This window comes from Trachypithecus francoisi, unplaced genomic scaffold (genome assembly GCF_009764315.1).
Source record: "Trachypithecus francoisi isolate TF-2019V2 unplaced genomic scaffold, Tfra_2.0 Lachesis_group11, whole genome shotgun sequence".
NCBI classification, from domain to species: domain Eukaryota; kingdom Metazoa; phylum Chordata; class Mammalia; order Primates; family Cercopithecidae; genus Trachypithecus; species Trachypithecus francoisi.
In genome coordinates this window covers 95,383,261-95,404,697 of record NW_022681456.1, presented here as the reverse complement: position 1 = coordinate 95,404,697, position 21,437 = coordinate 95,383,261, and the positions used below count along the sequence as shown (strand labels likewise).

Genomic DNA, 21,437 nt, shown 5'->3' with positions numbered 1-21,437 from the left:
TGTAAGAAGATATAAAATCTACACTATAACTATGTATATAGTTGAGGTGGGTGTATCACAAAAATACAGTGGGTGAAAGTACTGACTAGAGAAAGGGAAAATATAAAGTACAGTGGGAATATATAACATAGTATCCAATATAGTTTGGAGATTGGAGAAATCTTGGTGGAAGAAAAAGTAGAACTAAATTAATAGGGCACCTATAATGGGTATATAAGATGATGAAGAAAAATATGTTTTAAAGTCTCTGTGATAGTTGTTTATATTGTAATGATTTATTAACACTGATAGAATGTAAATATTTTAGTAAAATTTCTTAGATGTACATTTATGTAATGAACATTATATATTAAGCAGTACTTTTACAAGATTTTATTACTCTTATTTTAAAATTATAATTACATACTTTTTATTGTAGAAACTGTGAGGAAACCAACCCATGTGAACATGAATAGAGGCATAAAAATGCCCCTAAGAAAGCATAATTTAGAACTCCCAATGTCGCCTCACTGTGTACCTTCTAAACTCTGCCTTGATGATACAGAAACCAAGTAGGTTTTAGCTAGGATTTATATTATTAGATGTTTAAACTGGTTATTACCAACACTTTTACTCACTGGAAAATGTATAAAATACTTAGCTTCTACCTCCAGTTTTTGTTTGTTTGGCTGTTAACAGTGTTATACAATGATTAAGACCTTTATCAAATGATCCAGATTTTGTACACTTTGACTTACCTTATCATAAAAATGTCTATCTCTAGTATTAATATAATTTTTATAAAACTGAGTAATATTATGACCCTGTAATGATTTACATAGGTTTCTGTGTGTTTTGTGTAGAACAGTATGAATTTTAAATACAAGAAAGGACAGTCAATTTTATTTCCATTTATATTTTTAACCTAAATTTTTCTTTTCATTAGTATAAACTATCAAAGACTAAGTAGCAAGGAAGATCTTGGCCCAGTCCAGGTGAGATTTAAAAAAAATTCTATAAGTTATTTCAGCAATTGTGACATGCCACCTAATGATCTAAATGTCTGAATACTGGAGAAAATTATTTTAAAGAAAATTTTGAGTCTTTAATTCTTTTAAAAGTTTTCTTGGTGGGAAATCTATGCCTTGAGAATATTTTAATTGATTGCTTATGAGAATCCCTTTGGACTACTGGTAATGTGACTAGGCCTATGTTTGCATAACATTTGATTTTGCTTGTTACTGATGAGCTGCCAAGGACAATTCACTTAGGGATTCTTACTTTCGGTTCACGTGATTATTGAGCAATTCATCTGTTCAAACATAGTAACCAGATTACTTTATATCAAATTGTGATGTCCAACCATCACGTGGATCCCAAGATGATTTCGCTTTCAAAGTATAGCAAATAATTTTCTTAGCAACTAAAATTTTAATCAATTAGAAAATGCATAGATTATAATTAAATATAATTAAAGCTTGAAACTTTAACATCTAATGTCATTTTGTTAGCTATCATTTTTTTTCCTTTGAATTGCCAGAGTTAAGCTAGATCAGAAAGATAATGGCAATGATACTAAAATCCCTTAGAAATCTTGTCACCTGGATTATGGGTTAATGAAAGTCAGATTTCCTGTCTTTAGAAGGTAGCCTACAGGAATGGAGGATGGAGAGGAGCAGGAGTAGGGTAGGCAGAGGGAAAGGTGCTCTTGAGTATATAGCCTTCTCTGATAACCACTCTCTTCCTAGTAAGTTCTGTCAATTACTGATGGGTTGCCTTGCCTTAGGACTTTTTCTTTTGTAACCCCTGCCCTTTTCACTTATTTTAATTTCACTGTTTTAACTTTCCTCTTCTCTAGTTTACATATTTTGGTAATGTAAATGATTTTATCTTCTTTCCTATAGTCACGAGGCATGGACTCATATAGTACGCTTGACCCTCAGTTCAGCAAAATAGAGAACTGCAGTTTCACTCCACCATCTTTTTCAGTGGAGTTAGCTTCTAACAGACATATTTCAAAACTAAATTTCACACCCAGAATAGCACCTACTCCTCAGAAATTTGCATATGAAAAAAAGCAGAATGACCAGGTACCTTTGAATCATTACTTCTTAGCATTTTATATCATTATATTTTCATGAAACTCTTTTTTTCTCTTTTTATAGATTTAAAATATTTACATTTTGAATTGCTATAGATATAAAAAAATTAGGAGATAAATTAGGGATAATTCCCATTAGATCAAAAACTTAATTCTTTGCAGTGTAGAAGATTGTGAATCTCAGAGCTGGGGTGTTTTTTTAAAAAAATCTTGGAATTTATCATTCTATTAGAAAACTATTGATAGTAGAATTGAAAGTAGTTCAGTGTGTTATATAGTAGTTGATGTTTATAATCACTGTAATTGATTAGTTGGTGATGTCATGATGACCCAATGTGCATGATATGGAAAGTGTCCTGTGAAAGCAATATACAGTTTCAGAGATGTCATGGTAGTCTTAAAGTGTGAATTGTGATGGCTTGATTCTTTTTGTAATTTGAAAGATGACAAGTTTTTATGTTTGTTTTTTGATCAATACTATACAAATATGTGGAGATATGTAGTGCTAAAATGTTGTTCAATCATTGTGTGCTCTAAAGTTAAAAATATAAAATATGTAAATATTAAGATTCTAAAATACATCTGTCATAAAGCATACCAGGAAATAATCTACTAAAAATGAAATTTAATTAAATGGTAATTAGGAAAATGCTTATGTAAACACTATGTCTTGTTAATAGGAATGCTTAGTTTTGAATTTATCTTATTTTTAGCATGCAGTGGTTTTATGACATTTATATATTATTTATAAATCAATTTATAATTAATTGTTCTAAATTTTAGAAATTATATTATAGCTATATATTATAGCATATCAGTTATATATATGCCATATGATAGTTATATATAATTCCATTTTGTTAAAGTTTTTATTAAAGACTTCCCAGATAAGAGAAAATGAAGTATTACATTTCTGTGACCCATGCTAGCCTTATTATAAAGGCCCAATACTTTTCAAATGATGCAATGAAAGACATTCTATTACCCATTCAGTTTATATTTCGTAAGACAAAATCCTGCATTCTAGATCAGCTTATAACTCATCCTTGCTCTATTAAATAGTTTAAGGATAAAGGATAAAACATCTGTGCAATCTCTACTTAACTTTCTTGCCTATACATATTATAGACTGCAGGTTAATGATGAGCTCCAGAGAGGTAAATAATGTTATACTTAACATGGTAAAAGACTGGAAAGAGAAAATGTCCCTTTTCAATCATAGTGTCACATCATGAAATACTAGGGAAGTACTTAATAGTGTACTTGGAGGAATTTCAAAAAAAGTGAAAATAATTACAATGAAATTATAAAATACAAAAGAAAATGGGTTGAAAAACAAGTTAGAAGAAAAAGTGGCTTGGGGTTTCCTGATCCTTAGTTAAGTAGTATTTGTTGAATATGTAATACTATATTCGCTTCTCTTTTGATTTCTTTCTTATTTTAAAGGATACTGTTTTGCACCTCTGTCACTCTCTCAGATGTATTAGTTAGCTGAGACATTAGTGTAAGCTCTCTCTGACTTTAGTACATTTTTTTCCCCCAAAGACTTTCAGTGTCTTTTTTTGACTCTCTTTTTTTTTTTTTTTTCTGACAATTCTGTCATTGGTTGTGTTTGGACTTCTCATTTCTATGTTTCATGAGTTATAAATCAAATGTATGACAGATAAAAATCATTGTTGGATAGATTAGTGTTGGGCCAATATAGTAAGTTACATTTATAGGGTACTTTCCACATTAACAAATTGATTATTTCCAATAATCAATTGGAAAAAAATGTACTAAAGTCAGAGAGAGCTTACACTAATGTCTCAGCTAACTAATACATCTGAGAGAGTGACAGAGGTGCAAAACATTATCCCTTAAAATAAGAAAGAAATCAAAAGAGAAGAGAATATAGTATTACATATTCAACAAATAAAATGTAGTATTATATATTCACAAACTATCCCCCTTTTGAACCGAATAATGTTGATATTCAGAAAAATTAAAGTAGCAATCTAAAGTTACTCAGTAAATGGAAGAACTGAAATAATTATAGCTCTTGTCTTGGGACACATTATTATTTTCTGTCAGAGAAATTTAACTTACAGTTATTCAAGATCCTCGTGTCCTGGGTGGTTTTTTTGGTTCTTTTATTTTCATTTTTTAATTTGGAGAAAATGGTTAGCTTACCATAGTATCAATTCTGTTATTTTAACAATGACTCAAATACTGGTATTGACTTTTTTTGTTAGGAAAGTATTTATTTTGTCTTCAATAAGTAGTAAAATTACGTTCTTTTGGACTATTTTTACAATTTTAAAATATAAATGTAGTTCATTTACATGACATTTTATGGTAAATAATTTAAATTGTATATATGCACATTTACTATTTTGGCAGTTGCTTCAATTTTTTTTTTTTTTCAGCTCAGTAATGTTAACTGTTCTGATTCCTTGCTTTCCAAATTAAATAAAAGTCAAGATGTTCTCAGTCCATCACATAAAACTACACAATTTGGGACATTATTTGAAAGATTAAACAGGTAAGCAAAGATGCTGAAGGAAATAAAGAAGTTGTAGCATTCTGTACTTTCCCCTTAGAAATTGGATTTTAATGGACAGAAATATTTTTAGTTAAAAATATAAACAGTCCTAAGTAATACTTCTAGAAAAAAAAATCACAAAGTAAAATGTATTATTTAATTAAAATAGTGTAAGTATTTTATAACATGAACATCTACCTTTAATTCATTTGTTTATTTTTTATTTTTTGAGAAGTCTCGCTCTTTCACCCAGGCTCGAGTGCAGTGGCACAATTATCTCAGCTCACTGCAACCTACGCCTCCTGAGTTCAAGTGATTCTTGTGCCTTAGCACCAGAGTAGCTGGGATTACAGGTGTGTGTCACCACAGCCAATTGGCTAATTTTTGAATTTTTAGTAGAGATGGGGTTTCACCATGTTGTCCAGGCTGGTCTCAATCTTCTGGCCTCAAGTGATCTGCCCACTTAGCCTCCCAGAGTCATTTATTTAGTTTTAAAATTATTTTGGACAAAGGTATTTTGCACATTTTGTAATCTCCATGAATTACTGTTTTCTTTTTCTGCAAAAATCGTGATTTCTTTTTCACATTTGTGGTAGTTGAATAGAATCCCACTTTTATTTTCTAGATGTCTGTAGATACAGTACAGTAGTGCCACCTTATCCACAGGGGATACGTTCCAAAACCCCCAGTGGAATCCCGAAATTGCAGACAGTGCCAAATCCTATAAATGCTATGTTTTCTTGTATGCATACATACCTATGGTAAAGTTTAATTTATGTTAGGGACAGTAATAGATTAACAACAATAACTAATAATAGAACAATTATAATAATATACTGTTAAAAGTTATAAGAGTGTGGTCTCTTCTCTTGGTCTTAAAGTATCTTACTATATAAACTGTACTTACCTATTTGTGGAATACGATTGACTGTGGGTTGTAGACCACGGAAAGCAGAAACTACAGAAAGTGAAACTGTGGGTAACAGGGAATTCTGTGAACCCTAATTTGTTGTTTTAAAATCTATTAAGCTTGTAAAACCAGTTTGACCCACTCCTGGTGATGTGATGAGAAACCTTGAATCTGTCATACTATCCTAGTTTCCTTATTTTAGTAAATGGCACCACTATTCACTCAGTTGCCAAAGCCAATATAAAAATTGTCCTTGATTCCTTCCTTTCCTTCAACTCTCAATATCCATTTCACCAAAAAGGTGTTGTCAATTCTGTATTTTAATAAACTTTAAAATTATCTACTTACATTTCTGTTTCTATGGGCTCCATCCTAGTCTATGACATCATTCTTTCTTGCCTGGAGAGTTGTAATGCCACATAATAGTTCTTTTTTGTTCTGAGATACATTTTTAAAAACAGTTTTATGAATGTACAATTGACATAAAATAAACTAAACTTATTTAACTATGATAATGAATATATGCACTTTAATAAATTTTGACAATGTCAAAGATAATGACACATGAACACATTTATTATCCCTGGTAGTTTATTTGGGTACCTTGGTAATCCCTTCTCTCTATTGCTTCACATCCTTTACACCTATCCCAAAGCAACCACTGATCTGCTTTGTGTTGCTGTCTCAGCTTAATTATTTTGAAATTCATCTATGTTGGTTGTTGCCCGTATCTATAGTTCATTCCTTTTTATTGCAGAGTAGTATTTCATTGTATGGACATAGCACAACGTATTCATTTACCTGTTCATGAGCATTTGGTGTTTCCCCCCAGTTTTTGGCTATTCCAAATATACCTGCTGTGACAGTTCATGTATAAGTCTTTGTTTTTACATATACTTCATTTCTCCTGGGTGCAAGTGGAATGACTGGATCATGTGTTAGCTGCATGTTTAAGTTTTACAAAAACTACCAAACTATTTTCCAGTGGTATTTGTATCATTTTATGTTCCCATCAACAATGGGTGAACATTGCAACACATCCTTGCCAACACTTGATACAGTCAGTCTTTTAAAATTTAACCCATTCTAGTCAGTGTGTAGTAGTATCTCATGTTTTTAGTTTGCATTTCCCTAATGACTAATGATTTTGGCATCTTTTCATGTGCATGTTAGCAATTTGTGACTCTTTGGTGAAATGTTTACCCTTTTCATTTTATTACTGGTACCTTTTTGAAGTGCAAAAGGCTTAATTTGATGAAGTCCAACTTACTAATTTTTTCATTTATTAATTGTGCTTATGGTGTCAAAACCAACCAATCTTTGCCTAACCCAAGGTCATGAAGATTGTCTTCTGTTTTATACTTTTAGATCTTACATGTAGGTCTATGTTTCATTTTGAGTTAGTTTTTATGTGTTGGGTGTGGTAAGGGTCTGAATCCATTATTTACATTTTTGGAAAGGAATATTCTTTCCTTGCTTAATTGCTTTGGCACCTTTGTCAGAAAAGGTGGCTGTAAATACAAGGATTTTTTTTTCTGGAATCTCAATTCTGTTCTGTTGATTATGTTAGTAACAAACTGTCTTGGTTACTGTAGCTTTATTATTAGTTTTGAAATCAAAGAAGTGTATTAGTCCAACATTTTTTTTTAAAAAATGTTTTGGCTCTTCTTAATCCTTTGCATTTCCATATAAATTTTAGGATCTGCTGGTCAGTTTCTGCAACAAAACCAAAAACCAGAAACCAAATCTATTTGGATTTTAAGAGATTATGTTGAATTTATAGATTAATTTTGATAGAATTGCTATCTATCTATAGCATAGTGAGTTTGCCAGTCCGCAAGCATAAAATGTTTTTCCTCTTTCATCTTTTTTAATTTCTTCAATAATGCATTATGGTTTTCAGGATATAAGCCTTGTTTCTTTCTTCCTAGTATTTTATTCTTTTTATGCTATTGTAAATGGAATTACTTTCCCAATTTCATTTTGGATTATTCATTGGTAGTGTATAGAAATACAATTGATTTTTGTATATGAATCTTATATCTTTTGACCTTGACAAATTCATTATTAGTTCTAGTAATAGTTGAGTAGGGTTTTTTTTTAAATCATGGTGGAATATATTGTCTGTAAGTAAAGATATTTTTACCTCTCTCTTTTCAATCTGGATGCCTTCTTCTTCTTCCTTTTTTTTTTTTTTTTTCTTTTTGAACGTGATCTTAGCCAAAAGGCCAGGGAGCAATTTTGACTTCCTTTTCTTGCTTAACTTTGCTGGAAGTTGTACTAGAACCTCTAGTACAACGCTGAATAGCAGTGGCAAGAGCAGATGTGCTTATTCTTCTCAGTTTTAGGGAAAAAGCATTCAGTCTTTCACCAGTAAGTATGATGTTAGCTGTAGGTGTTTTTGTAAGCGTCCTTTATCAGGTTGTGAAAGTTCTCTTCTGTTTAGCAGTGAGAGTTTTTATCATGAATTTTGTTAAGCGCTCCTTCCATGTCTCTTGAAATTATGATATTGTTTTTTTTCCTTTAACCTGTTAATATATAATGATTTATTTTCAGGTGTCAAACCACCTTGTATTGACGGGATAAAAACTGCTTGGTGTATAATGCTCCCCATATGTTGTTGTATTTGGTTTGCTAATATTTTGTTAATGGTTTTTGTGTCTATATTTATGAAGAATATTTGTCTGAATTTTTTATTTCTTTGTGATTGTTTGACTTTGGTATCAGGGTAATACTGGCCTCATAGAATAAGTTGAAAGTGTTTCCTCCTGTTTTATGTAAGAATTTGTAGAGGATTGGTATTATTTATTTTCTAAGTTTTTCTTGGAATTCACCAGTGAAGCCATCTGCACGTAGACTTTTTTTAGTGAGAACACTTAATTACTAGTTCATTTTCTTGTTATGGTCTGTTCAGATTTTCTAGTTTGTTCTTGTGTCAGTTGTGGTAATTTGTGTTTTTCTAGGAATTTGTCCATTTCATCTAAGTTGCATGATTTGTTAGCATGAAGTTGTTTATAGTATACCCTTGAAATCCTTTTAGTTTCTGTAAGGTTGGTGGTTATATCACTTCTTTAATTCTAGATATGCACCCTCTCTCTTTTTTTCATGTTTAGTGTAGCTGGTGGAGGGAAGGGACAGCTCCAGGCTAAAACTTTATGGACACCTACTATTTCTACTGAGGCTCAGTAGTTTTCTTGAAGTACTGCTTCTCAGTTTATCGTGTGCCTTTGGTTACTTCACATATTCTGAAATGGTTGTTTTTGCACATTTTGTCTGGTTTTAACATTGCATTTTGTGGGAGAGTATTTGCCAGATTGCTCACTCTGTCATCCTAGAAGATCCTGCCCCACATCAGGCTTTTTTTTTTTTTTTTCTTTTTCTAAGTTAAACCAACCTTATATTCCTGGGATAAATCCCACCTTTCACAATATGTTACTCTTGTTATGTATTCTTGGTTTTGATTTGGTAACATTTTGTTAGGAAATTCATCAGTCTTCATGAGGAATATTATTTTGTAGGTTTCTTTTCTTATAATATCTTAGTCTGGTTTTGATCAGCATAATGCCAGTGTCATAGAATGAGCTGGGAAGTATTCCATCATGTTTAATTTTCTGGAAGAATTTGTATAGAAAGCATACACAGTTATGTGCTGCATAACAATGTTCCAGTCAACAATGAACAGCATATATGGTCCCATAAGATTATAATGGAGCTGAAAAATTCCTACCATTTAGTGACATCGCAGCTGTTGTAATGTAGTAGCACAACTCATTACTTATGTGTTTGTGGTGATGCTGGTATTAACAGACCTGCCAGTCATATAAAAGCATAGCATATACAATTATGTATAATATATAATAATTGATACTGATAATAAATGACTTGTTAATGGTTTATGTATTTATTGTACTATTGTTATTTTAGAGTGTGCTCTTTCTACTTATTAAAAAAAAAAAGTTAATTGTAAAACAGGCTCAGGCAGGTCCTTCAGGAGATATTCCAGAAGAAGGCATTGTTATCATAGGAAATGATAGTTCCCTGCGAATCAGTGCCCCTGAAGACCTTCCAGTGGGACAAGATGGGGAAGTGAAAGACAGTGATATTGATGATCCTGACCCTGTATGGACCTAGGCTAATGTATGTTTATGTCCTAGTTTTTAACAAAAAAGGTTAAAAGTAAGGAAAACATTTTTTAAAATTTAAAAATAGAAAAAAGCTTATAGAATAAGGCTGTAAAAGGGTGCAGCACACCAACATGGCACAAGTATACATATGTAACAAACCCGCACGTCATGCACATGTACCCTACAACTTAAAGTATAATAATAAAAATTTAAAAAAAGTGTTCAGCAGACTTACCATATGACCCAGTGGTTCCATTCCTAGGTACATACTCAAATGATAACATATATCCATAAGAAAGCTTACATAGTTATGTTCAAATATCATTATTCACAATAGCCAAAAATGGAAACAAGTCAAATAGTATTTGACAACTTAAAAACTGAATGAAATACTGATGATATATGCTACAACATGGACGAACTTTCAACTTGTGATGCAGAAAAGAAGCCAGTCACAAAAGACCACATATACATATTTATATGGAATGTCCAAAACAGACAAATCTAAAGAGACAGAGTAGATCAGCAATTGTCATGGCCTAGGGCTGATAGTAGGGAGAGATCAGGAAGGGGAGGTTGAAGAGGAATGGGGAATAATCACAAATGGGAATGGGGCTTCCATTTGCAGTGATGAAAATATTGTAAAGTTGATTGTGGTGAAGGTTGCACAACTCTACATATTTACTTACATTTTAAAGGAGGATTTATTTGAGAAAAATAAAAACACGACAGAACACTTCATGGGCCACGTTACACAATAAAATAGGCAATAGTATACATATTTGTATAAGTTTAAACACTCAGGTATACCAATGACAATCATGTGGGTATAACAGTTATGAATAGGGCCGGGCACGGTGGCTCAAGCCTGTAATCCCAGCACTTTGGGAGGCCGAGACGGGCGGATCACAAGGTCAGGAGATCGAGACCATCCTGGCTAACACGGTGAAACCCCGTCTCTACTAAAAAAATGCAAAACAATTAGCCGGGCGTGGCGGCGAGCGCTTGTAGTCCCAGCTACTTGGGAGGCTGAGGCAGGAGAATGGCGTGAACCCGGGAGGCGGAGCTTGCAGTGAGCCGGGATCGCGCCACTGCACTCCAACCTGGGCGACTGAGCGAGACTCCGTCTCAAAAAAAAAAAAAAAAAAAAAAAGTTATGAATAGATAAATTGTATTCGTAAAGAAATAGATCAAAGGGAAATCTATAAATGTCTATTACCCTGGTTGGCAATAGTGTGCACCCAGCTTTGTAAATGTGATCATACCATGATGAAAAACCTGTCTTTTGATGAAATCGATCAAAAACTACTATGGGTCACCCCCATATATACAATCACCCAGAGAGCCAAGATCTTAAAAAAAATTATCTTTCACAAATGCAGGTGTACAAAAAGGATATCTCTTCATTTACTGAGGAAGTTTCAACGTTTTTACACACACAAACACCGTGCTTACACTGTTACAAAGTCAACATTGTGATAAATCACTTTCATGGAGTCAAATTTGTCAAAAAATAAATGCATAAAACTGGAAAAAAAAAAAGAAGGCTGTAAAAGAAAAAAAATTACAGCTGTACAATGTGTTTGTTTTAAGCTAAGTTGTTACAATAGAGTCAAAAAGTGTAAAAAATTAAAACATAAAGCTACAGTAAGATAAGGTTAATTTATTATTGATGAAAGAAATGTTAAAAAATAAATTTAGTGAAGCATAAGTATAGAGTGTTTATAAAGTCTACAGTAGTATATAGTAATGTTCTAGGCCTTCACATTCACTTACCACTCACTCACTGACTTACCCAAAACAACTTTCATCCTGAAACTCCATTCATGGTAAGTGTCCTTTGCAGATGTGCCTTTAAAAAAATTTTTATGCTGTATTTTTTTACTATACCTTTTCTATGTTTAGATACACAAATATCATTGTGTTACACTTGCCTACAATATTGTGCTGTAGGCAATTGTAGTTTGTAGCCTAGGAACATTAGGCCATACTATATAGCCTCGGTGTGTAATGGGCTATCCCATCTAGGTTTGTGTAAGTACACTCTGTGATGTTCCCACAATGACAAAATTGCCTAATGACACATTTATCAAAATGTATCCCTAAAGTGATACATGATTGTAATTTCTAACTTATATTGTAAAGTTAATCAGTGAAGCCTTGTGAGTACTGGTGTTCTTTTTTTGTAGGAAGGATTTTTATTGCAGTTTTAAGTTTTTACTAAACACAGGGCTCATCAATCAGATTATTTGTTGTAGAGTGAGCTTTGGTAGTTTGTGTTATACAAAGAATGTATTTATTTTCTGTACCTTGTAGAATTTATTGACATAAGGTTGTTCATAACATTCTCTTGTTATTTGTTTGAAATCTTTGCCGTCTGTAGCACTGTCTTCTCTCTTATTAATGAGATTATTTTTCCCTAGTTATTCTCTATTTTTTTCTGACTATTCTGATTACGGCAATATCAGAATAGTCAGAAAAAATTTATGTTCTCACACAACTTTTTTTTTTTTTTGAGACGGAGTCTGGCTGTGTCGCCCAGACTGGAGTGCAGTGGCACGATCTCGGCTCACTGCAAGCTCCGCCTCCTGGGTTCATGCCATTCTCCCGCCTCAGCCTCCGAGTAGCTGGGACTACAGGCGGCCACCACCACGCCCGGCTAATTTTTTGTATTTTTTTTTTTAGTAGAGACAGGGTTTCACTGTGTTAGCCAAGATGGTCTCCATCTCCTGACCTCGTGATCCCCCCGCCTCAGCCTCCCAAAGTGCTGGGATTACAGGCTTGAGCCACCGCGCCCGGCACTCACAGAACATTTTTATGTTCTCACAGAATTATCTTTTAGTTTTACAATTCTTTTATTTTTCTATTTTTAAAAATTGAATTGAATTTTGCTTTTCTATTTTCTTTTGTCTGCTTATTTTGTGTTTAATTTTCTCTGCGTTTTCTAGTTTTTTTAAGTTAAGAGGTAAGGTCATTGGTTTGAAACCATTCTTTACTAATATACATATTTTAGGGCTATACATTTTCTACTAAATGCTGTTTCTGCTGTATCTTACAAATTTTGAAATATTATGTTTTCATTTTTATTCAGATCAAAATAGTTTCTTTTTTTTTTTTTTGAGACGATGTCTCGCTCTGTTGCTGAGACTAGAGTACAGTAGTGTGATGTTGGCTCACTGCAACCTCTGCCCCATAGATTCAGGTGATTCTCCTGCCTCAACCTCTTAAGTAGCTGGGATTACAGGCACCTGCCACCATACCTGGCTGCCTTCCTCTCTTCATACCACATTCATCATTCCACTGGTATTCCATTTAACGTCAAGATTAAACAATTATTAAACAAGCTAATACTACCTTAAAATTACAACTTTTAATTTGTTTAATTACAACTTTTAATTTTCCCCAAACGGGGAAATGGATGAGATTCCCCAAAACATCAAAATCTGTAAGCTCTTTTTACTTTACATTTTCTTAACTATTGGCACCAATTACAGCAATCTATAGCAGTAAAACATTTTCAACAACCATTAAAAAAGCCACAAGCTAACAATTTATGGGTGTGCTATCCTTCATTACAAGGCCAATATTTAAAAGAAAAACTTTTACAATGGGGTCGAGGTTATGCTCTCGTTCATACAGGTGCCGAAGACGAATGGTTCTCATCCCGACGGTTGAAGCAGTGCCATGGCGAAGAGGAGCCGGCCAGAAGACTTCCTGATGGCATTTCAAAAATTAAATCTGAGTACTCAGAAAACCTTCACCTTCAAAACTCGACGAGCGGAACCCCCAACATGGGGTCAGCTGGAAAAGCTTACTCAAGAAGCTAAAGGGGTTGTTCAACAAGCTAGACAGCCCAAAACCTCACTGACCTTATTTCTGGCTATGCTAGCTGAAGTAAATTGCCAGATAACAGCTGGAAAATTCACATATTGGGCTTATATTCCCTTTCCACCCTTATATCAAGGTGTGGCCTAGGGAGACAAAGAAGTTTTAGTATTTACTAATGATACTACTTAGATGCCATCACCTTTTTAAAATCAGGATCCTGAGTTAGACACGGGTACAGTAAACAGTTTATATCAATTTGGGGTAAAAGGGTTACCTATATGTCTTGGGAACAGTCCACATTGTTTACATCCTTCTCATGAGGCTTGGGCTGTGCGCTATAATCATAGTCACATTGCTGCCTTTACTATGATTGTTGTTACTCAGAGTTTTAAATATAATCATACTGCTCTACTTAACAAAACCTTGCCTACTACATTATCCTTATGTCCTATTCCTGAAGTGTCCGGAGATGTTTCCCAATTAGAGTGGACTAAATGTAAAAGAAGTAGACCACGATTATTATTAGAGGTAAAAGGTAGAAATTACAGATACCTTGTCACTGACTGGAGTGTGCATGGAGATTTTCAGACTAAGTTTAGCCACTTTAGCCTACGATGGCATATAAATAATCACAGCATTTATGCTGATGGTAACAAAACTATTATTTGGCATGATGGTGGCTTGTCGCCCCCTATGCCACATTTGGCCGACACTTCACAAATACAAAGTCATATATGGAAGTTACTAGCTGCTGGCAAACCAATGTCTACTTTTACGGGAAACATGTCCTTAATTACCACTAATCTTTCTAATCCTTTCCATATATCTTTACATCGAAACAGATCTAAATATGTCATTGCTTGTGTTAAAAAACCTTACTTGTTGTTAGCGAGAATCTTTAAATGGGATAATAATACAGGAGTAGTTAACTGTACGGGCAATTATACATTTTTAAGCTGTATAAATACTACTTGGTGGCATAATAATTGGAATGAGACTCACTCCAATATATATATTTTAAGAGCTAGGAAAAAAACCTGGTTACCTGTGAACTTGACACGCACCTGGAGTGAATCTACTGGGGTTACTCGAATTTACAAAGTAATGCAAGATCTTGTCCACTGCAGCCAGAGAGCGGTTGAGATTGTCATAACAGCAGTAGTGGGACTTGTGGCCATTGCTTCCACCGCCGCTGTTGCTGGACTGGCGTTACATCAAAGTATCCAAAATACAGAGTTCGTGCAACAATGGCATGAACAATCTCATTTCTTGTGGCAACAACAACAAGACATCGATGCTCATTTGACTAAATGAATAGATAAGTTAAAACAAGTGGTTTCTTGAATAGGGGATCAGCTGACAGTGTTAAATACTCGGACCTTGTTAAAATGTGACTGGAATACTACTCAATTTTGCATTACCCCTATTTCTTTTAACAACACTGTACATAATTGGACAAAGATAAAAAGGCTTTTAATTGGCCATAATAATCTTTCCCTAAAAATACAAGAACTAACACACAATATTTCTAAAACGTTTCGTAATCAGTTACCATTGCTGACTGGCACAGATTTAATGACTGGTATTGCACAAAGCTTGAAATCTTTAAACCCTATGAGTCCTGTAAAAACTTTACTGACTTTTGTTTCTAGTAATGTATTGATTGTTGTTTTTGCCTTTGTCATTTTCACAGTCTGCTGGAAATGGTGCCAAAGGGCAAACACCAAATCCCAGCGAGCCCAACATGTGATGATGGTTTTGAAAAAAATTCAAACCTATAAATAAAGAAGGGGGAGATGTAGAGGACTGTGTGCTTGCAAACGAGACGTTCCCCATAAGCCCTGCTCTTGCAGACAAAGCAGGACGGTCCTTCTCTGCAAACAGGAAGGGCAAAGGAGCCAGCTGCAAGCAGTGGGCTCTGGGAACTGGTCAATGTTTACTGATCTTGTGAGTCAAGGAAAGGTCAGATAAGCAACACATGCCCTGTGACTTGGCAACATTCCACAGACGACTGGATAAAAGAAAGCAGTGTGTGCCGTTCGGCGTGGCCGCCATGTATGTCTTGTCCTGTGTTGTCTTGTGTGTTCATTCCTTTGTTTAGGAAACACGTGGACTCCAACATAATGCATTGTTGTTTTAAAGAAAGCTTCATAAGAAAATATGTTTCTTATATTTAAGCACATAGTTATTATTTTTAGTGGTCTTCATTACTTTGTGTAGATCTAGATTTCCATCTGGTGTCATTTTCTGTTTGAAAGACTTAACATTTCTTATATCATAGATCTGCTGGTGATTAATGCTCTAATCTTTGTATATTTGCAAATCTTTATTTTGCTTCTGTTTTTGAAAGGTATCTTTTGACTTGGTGTAGTTTCCAACTGGAAGTTTGCTGTCGTTATCTTAATATCTGTACATATAATATAGTTTTTATCTTTTTTATGATTTTTCTATCATGATTTTTTAAACATTGATTTCTATTCTTTAAGATATTAATTTTATTTCTAGTTCTTTTGTTTGGGTTTTTTTGATCTTGGATTTGTGTACTTACTGTTTTTATCAAATTTGAAATTTTTATAGCCATTATTTCTTCAAATATTGCTTCTGACTCCTTTCCTTTTCCTTGGAGGACTCAGATTGGTAATTAGTCTACTTGAAATCTCAGTTTACTGGTGCTGTTTTTTCCAGTCTTTTTTCTCTCATTGCTTTATTGTATGTAGATTATATTACTATATCTTCAAAATCCCTAATTGTATCTTCTTTGTGGTCTTACCTGCTGGTAATCCTATCCAGTGTAATTTTCACCTCTAGAACTTTGATTTAGCTTTTCTTTTTTATCTTCCATGTGTCTATTAAGCATGTTCAGTATTTCCTGTCTTCTTGAATACAGGAAATAAAACTTTTAGCGTCCTTGTCTATGAATTCCATTATTTTTGTCTTTTCTTGATCTGTTTTTAAATAATTGATTTTGCTTCTCATTATAGATTCTCTTTTGTGCATTCCTGGTAATTTTGTTGGATTCTATACATTGTGAATTTTTATCTTTATAGCTGCTGGACAATTTTATTTTCCTGCACATCATCCTGTAAATCGTTCAGGTACTTGGAAACACTATGATCTTATTGAGGCTTGCTTTTAAATTTTGTTAAACAGAACAGTAAGCCTTCAGTTTGTAGCTAATTTTGCTCCATTGCTGAAGCAATACCCTTCTGAATACTTTCTTGATTCCCCTTGAATTACGAAATTTTCCACTCCAGAGGGTGGAAACAAAATTTTTCCAGCCCTGGTGAGCTCCTGAGATTGTTCTGTTTTTCTCACCTTGGGTAGTTCTTTTCACAGCCTTTGGCAATTACTTCACATGCATATGCCGGTTAGTATTTAGTTGAACACTTGAGAAGAACACTCTGTGGCTCTCTCAAGGTCTTGCTCTCTGAAACACTCTCCTTTATGGTACTCTAACTTGTAAACTCTATCCTCTGCAATCTCCCTGGATCCCCAGCTGTTTCCTCAATAAAGGGAGCCAGTTGGGCTCTGATTGGGTTCCCTTTCCGTGTTCTGTGGCTTGAATATTCTCTCCAGACAATAACCTAGGAACAATCACAGAGTTCTCCTCATTTGTTTTCTCTCTCTCAAGGATCATTATCTTGCTCACCTGGTCTACCCTGACTGAAAACTGTTGTCTCATATTTTGTTCTGTTTTTTAAAATTTTTTAATTGATATATATTAATACTATACATATTAATGGGGTACATGTTGCATGCATGGAATGTGTAATAATCAAGTTAAGGTATTTAGGCTATCCATCACCACAACCATTGATCATTTCTATGTGTTGAGAACATTTTAAGTTCTCATCTCTAGCTATTTTGAAATGTACAACACATTTTTGTCAACTGTAGCACCGTACTCTACTATCAAACATTAGAACTTATTCATTCTATTTATTATATGTTTGTACCCATTAAATCTCCCTTCGCACCCCCTCCCTTCCCCCCTGCACACATATCTACATCCTCCTCAGCCTCTGGTAACTATCATTCTACCCCCTGGAGATCAACTTTTTTAGCTCCCACATGTGAGTGAGTACATGTGCTATTTGTCTTTCTGTGTCTGGCTTGTTTCACTTCCTGTTCCATCCATGTTTCTGCAAATGACACGATTTTTTTTTTTTTAATGATTGGATAATAGTCTGTTTTGTAAATTTAACATTTTTTGTTATCCATTCATCTATCGAAGTAAGCTTAGGTTGATTCCATATCTTTGCTATTGTGAATAGTGCTGTGATAAACATGGGGGTGCATATATTGTTTTGATTGATTGTTTTCATTTTCTTTGGATAAATAGCCAGTAGTGAGGTTGCTGGATCATACTGCCATTCTACTTTTAGTTTTTTGGGATGTCTCCACATTCTTTTCCATAATGACAGTATTAATTTACATTCTCACCAACAGTGTATGAGAGTTCTCTTTTCTCCATGTCCTTGCCAACATTTGTTTTCTTTTTTTTTTTGTTTGTTTTTTGGTAATAGCCATTCTAATTGAAATAAGATGATACCTTATTGTGATTTTGATTTGCATTTCCCTAATGACTAGTGATGTTGAGCATTTTTTTAAATCTACCTTTTGATCATTTGTCTTCTTTTGAGAAGTGTCTATATCCTTTGCCCACTTTTTAATGGGATTGTTTGTTTTTTTTCCTGTTTCGTTTGAGTTTCTTGTATACGCTGGATATTAGTCCTATGTCAGATTAATGATTTGCAAATATTTTCTGTCATTCAACAGGTTGTCTCTTCACTCTGATGATTGTTTCCTTTACTGTGAAGAAGGTTTTTAGTTTAATATAGTCCCACTTATCTATTTTTTTCTTCTTGTCTCTGCTTTTGAAGTCTAAGTCATAAAATCTTTGCCTAGACTATTGTCCTGAAGTGTTTGTTCTGTATTTTCTTCTAATAGTTTTATTGTTTCAAGCTATACATTTAAGTCTTTAATATTTTGAGTTGATTTTTGTATATGATGAGAAGTAGTGGTCTAGTTTAATTCTTCCACATATGTATTTCTAGTGTACCCAGCACCATTTATTGAAGGTTTCCTTTCCCCAAGATATATTTGTGACACCTTTGTCAACAGTCAGTTGGCTGTAAATATATGGGTTTATTTCTGGGTTCTCATTCTGTTCCATTCATCCATGTCCCTGTTTTTGTATCAATATCATACTGTTTGGTTATTATAGCTTTGTAATATATTTTGAAGTTAGGTAGTGTGATACCTCCAACTTTGTTCTTTTTGCTCAGGATTGCTTTGGCTACTTGGGCTCTTTATTGGTTTCATACAAATTTTAGGATTTTTTTCTATGTCTGTGAAAAATTGATTGATAGGGATTACATTGACTCTGTAGATTGCTTTGGGTAGTATGATTATTTTGACAATACTCATTCTAATCCAGGAGCATTGGATGTCTTTCCATTTGTATCTTCTTCAATTTCTTTTATCAAAGATTTGTAGTTTCCTTTGTAGAGACCTTTCACCTCCTTAGTTACATTTATTCCTAGGTTATTTTATTTTCATGTTTTGTAGGTATATAATGGGATTGCTTTCTTGATTTGTTTTTCAGATAGTTCATTATGGTGTATACAAATTCTACTAATGTTTGTTGACTTTCTGTCCTGAGACTACTGAACTTATCAAATCTACAAGAGTTTTTTTTTTTTTTTTTTTTTTTTTTTTTTTTTTTTTTTTGTGGAGTCTAGGATTTTCTAAATATAAGATCATGTCATCTGCAAAGAGGGACAATTTGACTTTCCCTTTTCCAGTTTGGATGCCTTTTGTTTCTTTCTCTTGCCTCATTGCTCTAGCTGGGACCTCTAATACTATGTTGAATAGGAGTGGTGAAAGAGCATCCTTGTCTTGTTCTAGTTCTTAGAAGAAAGGCTTTCAGGTTTTTCCCATTCAGTATGATAGCTGTGGGTTTGTCATGGATGACTTCTATTATATTCAGATATGTTCCTTCTATGCTTAGTTTGTTGAACGTTTTTATCATAAATGGGTGTTGAATTTTATTGCATGCTTTTCCTGAATTAATTGGTAGGATAATATAGTTTTTATCCTTCATTCTGTTGATGTTTTATATCACATTGATTTGCATATGTTGAACCATCCTTATATCCCTACGATAATACACTTGATTATCGTGTATTCTTTTTTTAAGTACTTTTGGATTTGGTTTACTACTGTATTGTTGAGGATTTTTGTGTCTGTTCATCAGGAATATTGGCCTGTAATTTTCTTTTTGTTGTTGTGTCCTTGCCTGGTTTTGATATCAGAGTAATGCTGACTTCATATAATGAGTTAGGAAGATTTCCTCCTCTTCAATATTTTGTCTAGATGATCTGTCTTATGTTGAGAGTGTGGCATTGAAGTCTCCAACTCTTATTGTATTGGTGTCTCTCTGTATTTAGATCTAATAATATTTGCTTGATGAATCTTGATGCTCTAGTGTTGGGTGCATATATATATTTAGAAATGTTATATCCTCCTGTTGAATTGATCCTTTTATCATTATATAATGACCTTTGTTTCTTTTAAGTGTTTTTGACTTAAAGCCTTGTCACTTTTGGTTTCCTTTTGTGTGGAATATCTTTTTCCATCCCTTTACTTTTAGTCTATATATATCTTAACAAATGAATTAAGTTTCTTGTGGGTAGCATATAGTTGTGTTTTTTTTTCTTTTGAGACAGAGTCTCACTCTGCCACCCAGGCTGGAGTGCAGTGGCCAGATCTCAGCTCACTGCAAGCTCCGCCTCCCGGGTTTACGCCATTCTCCTGCCTCAGCCTCCGGAGTAGCTGGGACTACAGGTGCCCACCACCTCGCCTGGCTAGTTTTTTTTTTTTTTTTTGTATTTTTTTAGTAGAGACGGGGTTTCACCATGTTAGCCAGGATGGTCTCGATCGCCTGACCTCGTGATCCGCCCGCCTAAGCCTCCCAAAGTGCTGGGATTACAGGCTTGAGCCACCGCGCCCGACTGTTATGGTTTCTTATTCATTCAGTGGATCTATAACTTTTAATGAGAAATTTTAATCAGTTTACATTCAAGGTTACTCTTGATATGTGAGGACTTATTTCTGTCATTTTGTCAATTGTCTTCTGGTTGTGTTTCTTTTGTTATTTCTCTCTTATTATTTATCTTAATGGTTTGATTTTCTGGTGTGGTAACATTTGAGTCCTTTTTCTTCCTTATTTGTATCTTTGCTCTACGGTTAGTTTTATCATGCATTTTCATGGTGGTAGATATCATCCCTTCACTTTGAGGTGAAAGAGTCACCAAACAATTCTTGTAGGGCAGGTCTAGTGGTGATGAATTACCTGCTTTCTTTTTCTTTTTTTCTTTCTGTTTTTTTTTTTTTTTTTTTTGGCTTGGAAATGTTTTTATTTCTGTTTCATTTTTGAAGCATAGCTTTTCTGGGTATTCTTGTCTCCCAGAATATATAATCCCTTTCTCTCCTGGCCTGTAAGATTTCTGTTAAAAATTCATTGTTAGTCTAATAGAAATTCATTTATATATGACCACTTCTCTCTTGTTTTTAGAATTGTCTTTGAGTTTTTGTTTATTTATTTATTTGAGATAGAGTCTTGCTCCATCACTCAGGCTGGAGTGTAATGGTGCAATCTCAGCTCACTGCAACTTCTGCCTCCTGGGTTCAATCGATTCTCGTGCCTCAGCCTCCTGAATAACTGGGACTACAGGCGCATGCCACTACACCCAGCTAATTTTTGTATTTTTAGTTCAGATGGATTTTCGCCATGTTGACCATGCTGGTCTTGAACTCCTGACCCCAGGTGATCTGCCCACTTTGGCCTCCCAAAGTGCTGGGATTACAGGCATGAACCACTGCACCTGACCTGTCTTTGACTTTTGACAGTTAGACTATAATGTGGTGGGAGATGAGACCTTTTTGGGTTGTATTTCTTTTGGGATC

The 21,437-nt window shown here is 34.1% G+C and overlaps 1 protein-coding gene across 1 annotated transcript in view; it reads left to right on the top strand.

Moving 5' to 3' along the window:
* Positions 1 to 21,437, top strand: part of CUNH12orf40 (chromosome unknown C12orf40 homolog) — a 109,086-nt gene that overhangs the window by 23,175 nt on the left and 64,474 nt on the right. The window contains exons 4-7 of the mRNA XM_033222428.1: positions 419 to 551; positions 926 to 974; positions 1,884 to 2,069; positions 4,489 to 4,604. Of these exons, the coding sequence (XP_033078319.1) occupies positions 419 to 551; positions 926 to 974; positions 1,884 to 2,069; positions 4,489 to 4,604 (484 nt within the window). The remainder of the gene's footprint in view (positions 1 to 418; positions 552 to 925; positions 975 to 1,883; positions 2,070 to 4,488; positions 4,605 to 21,437) is intronic.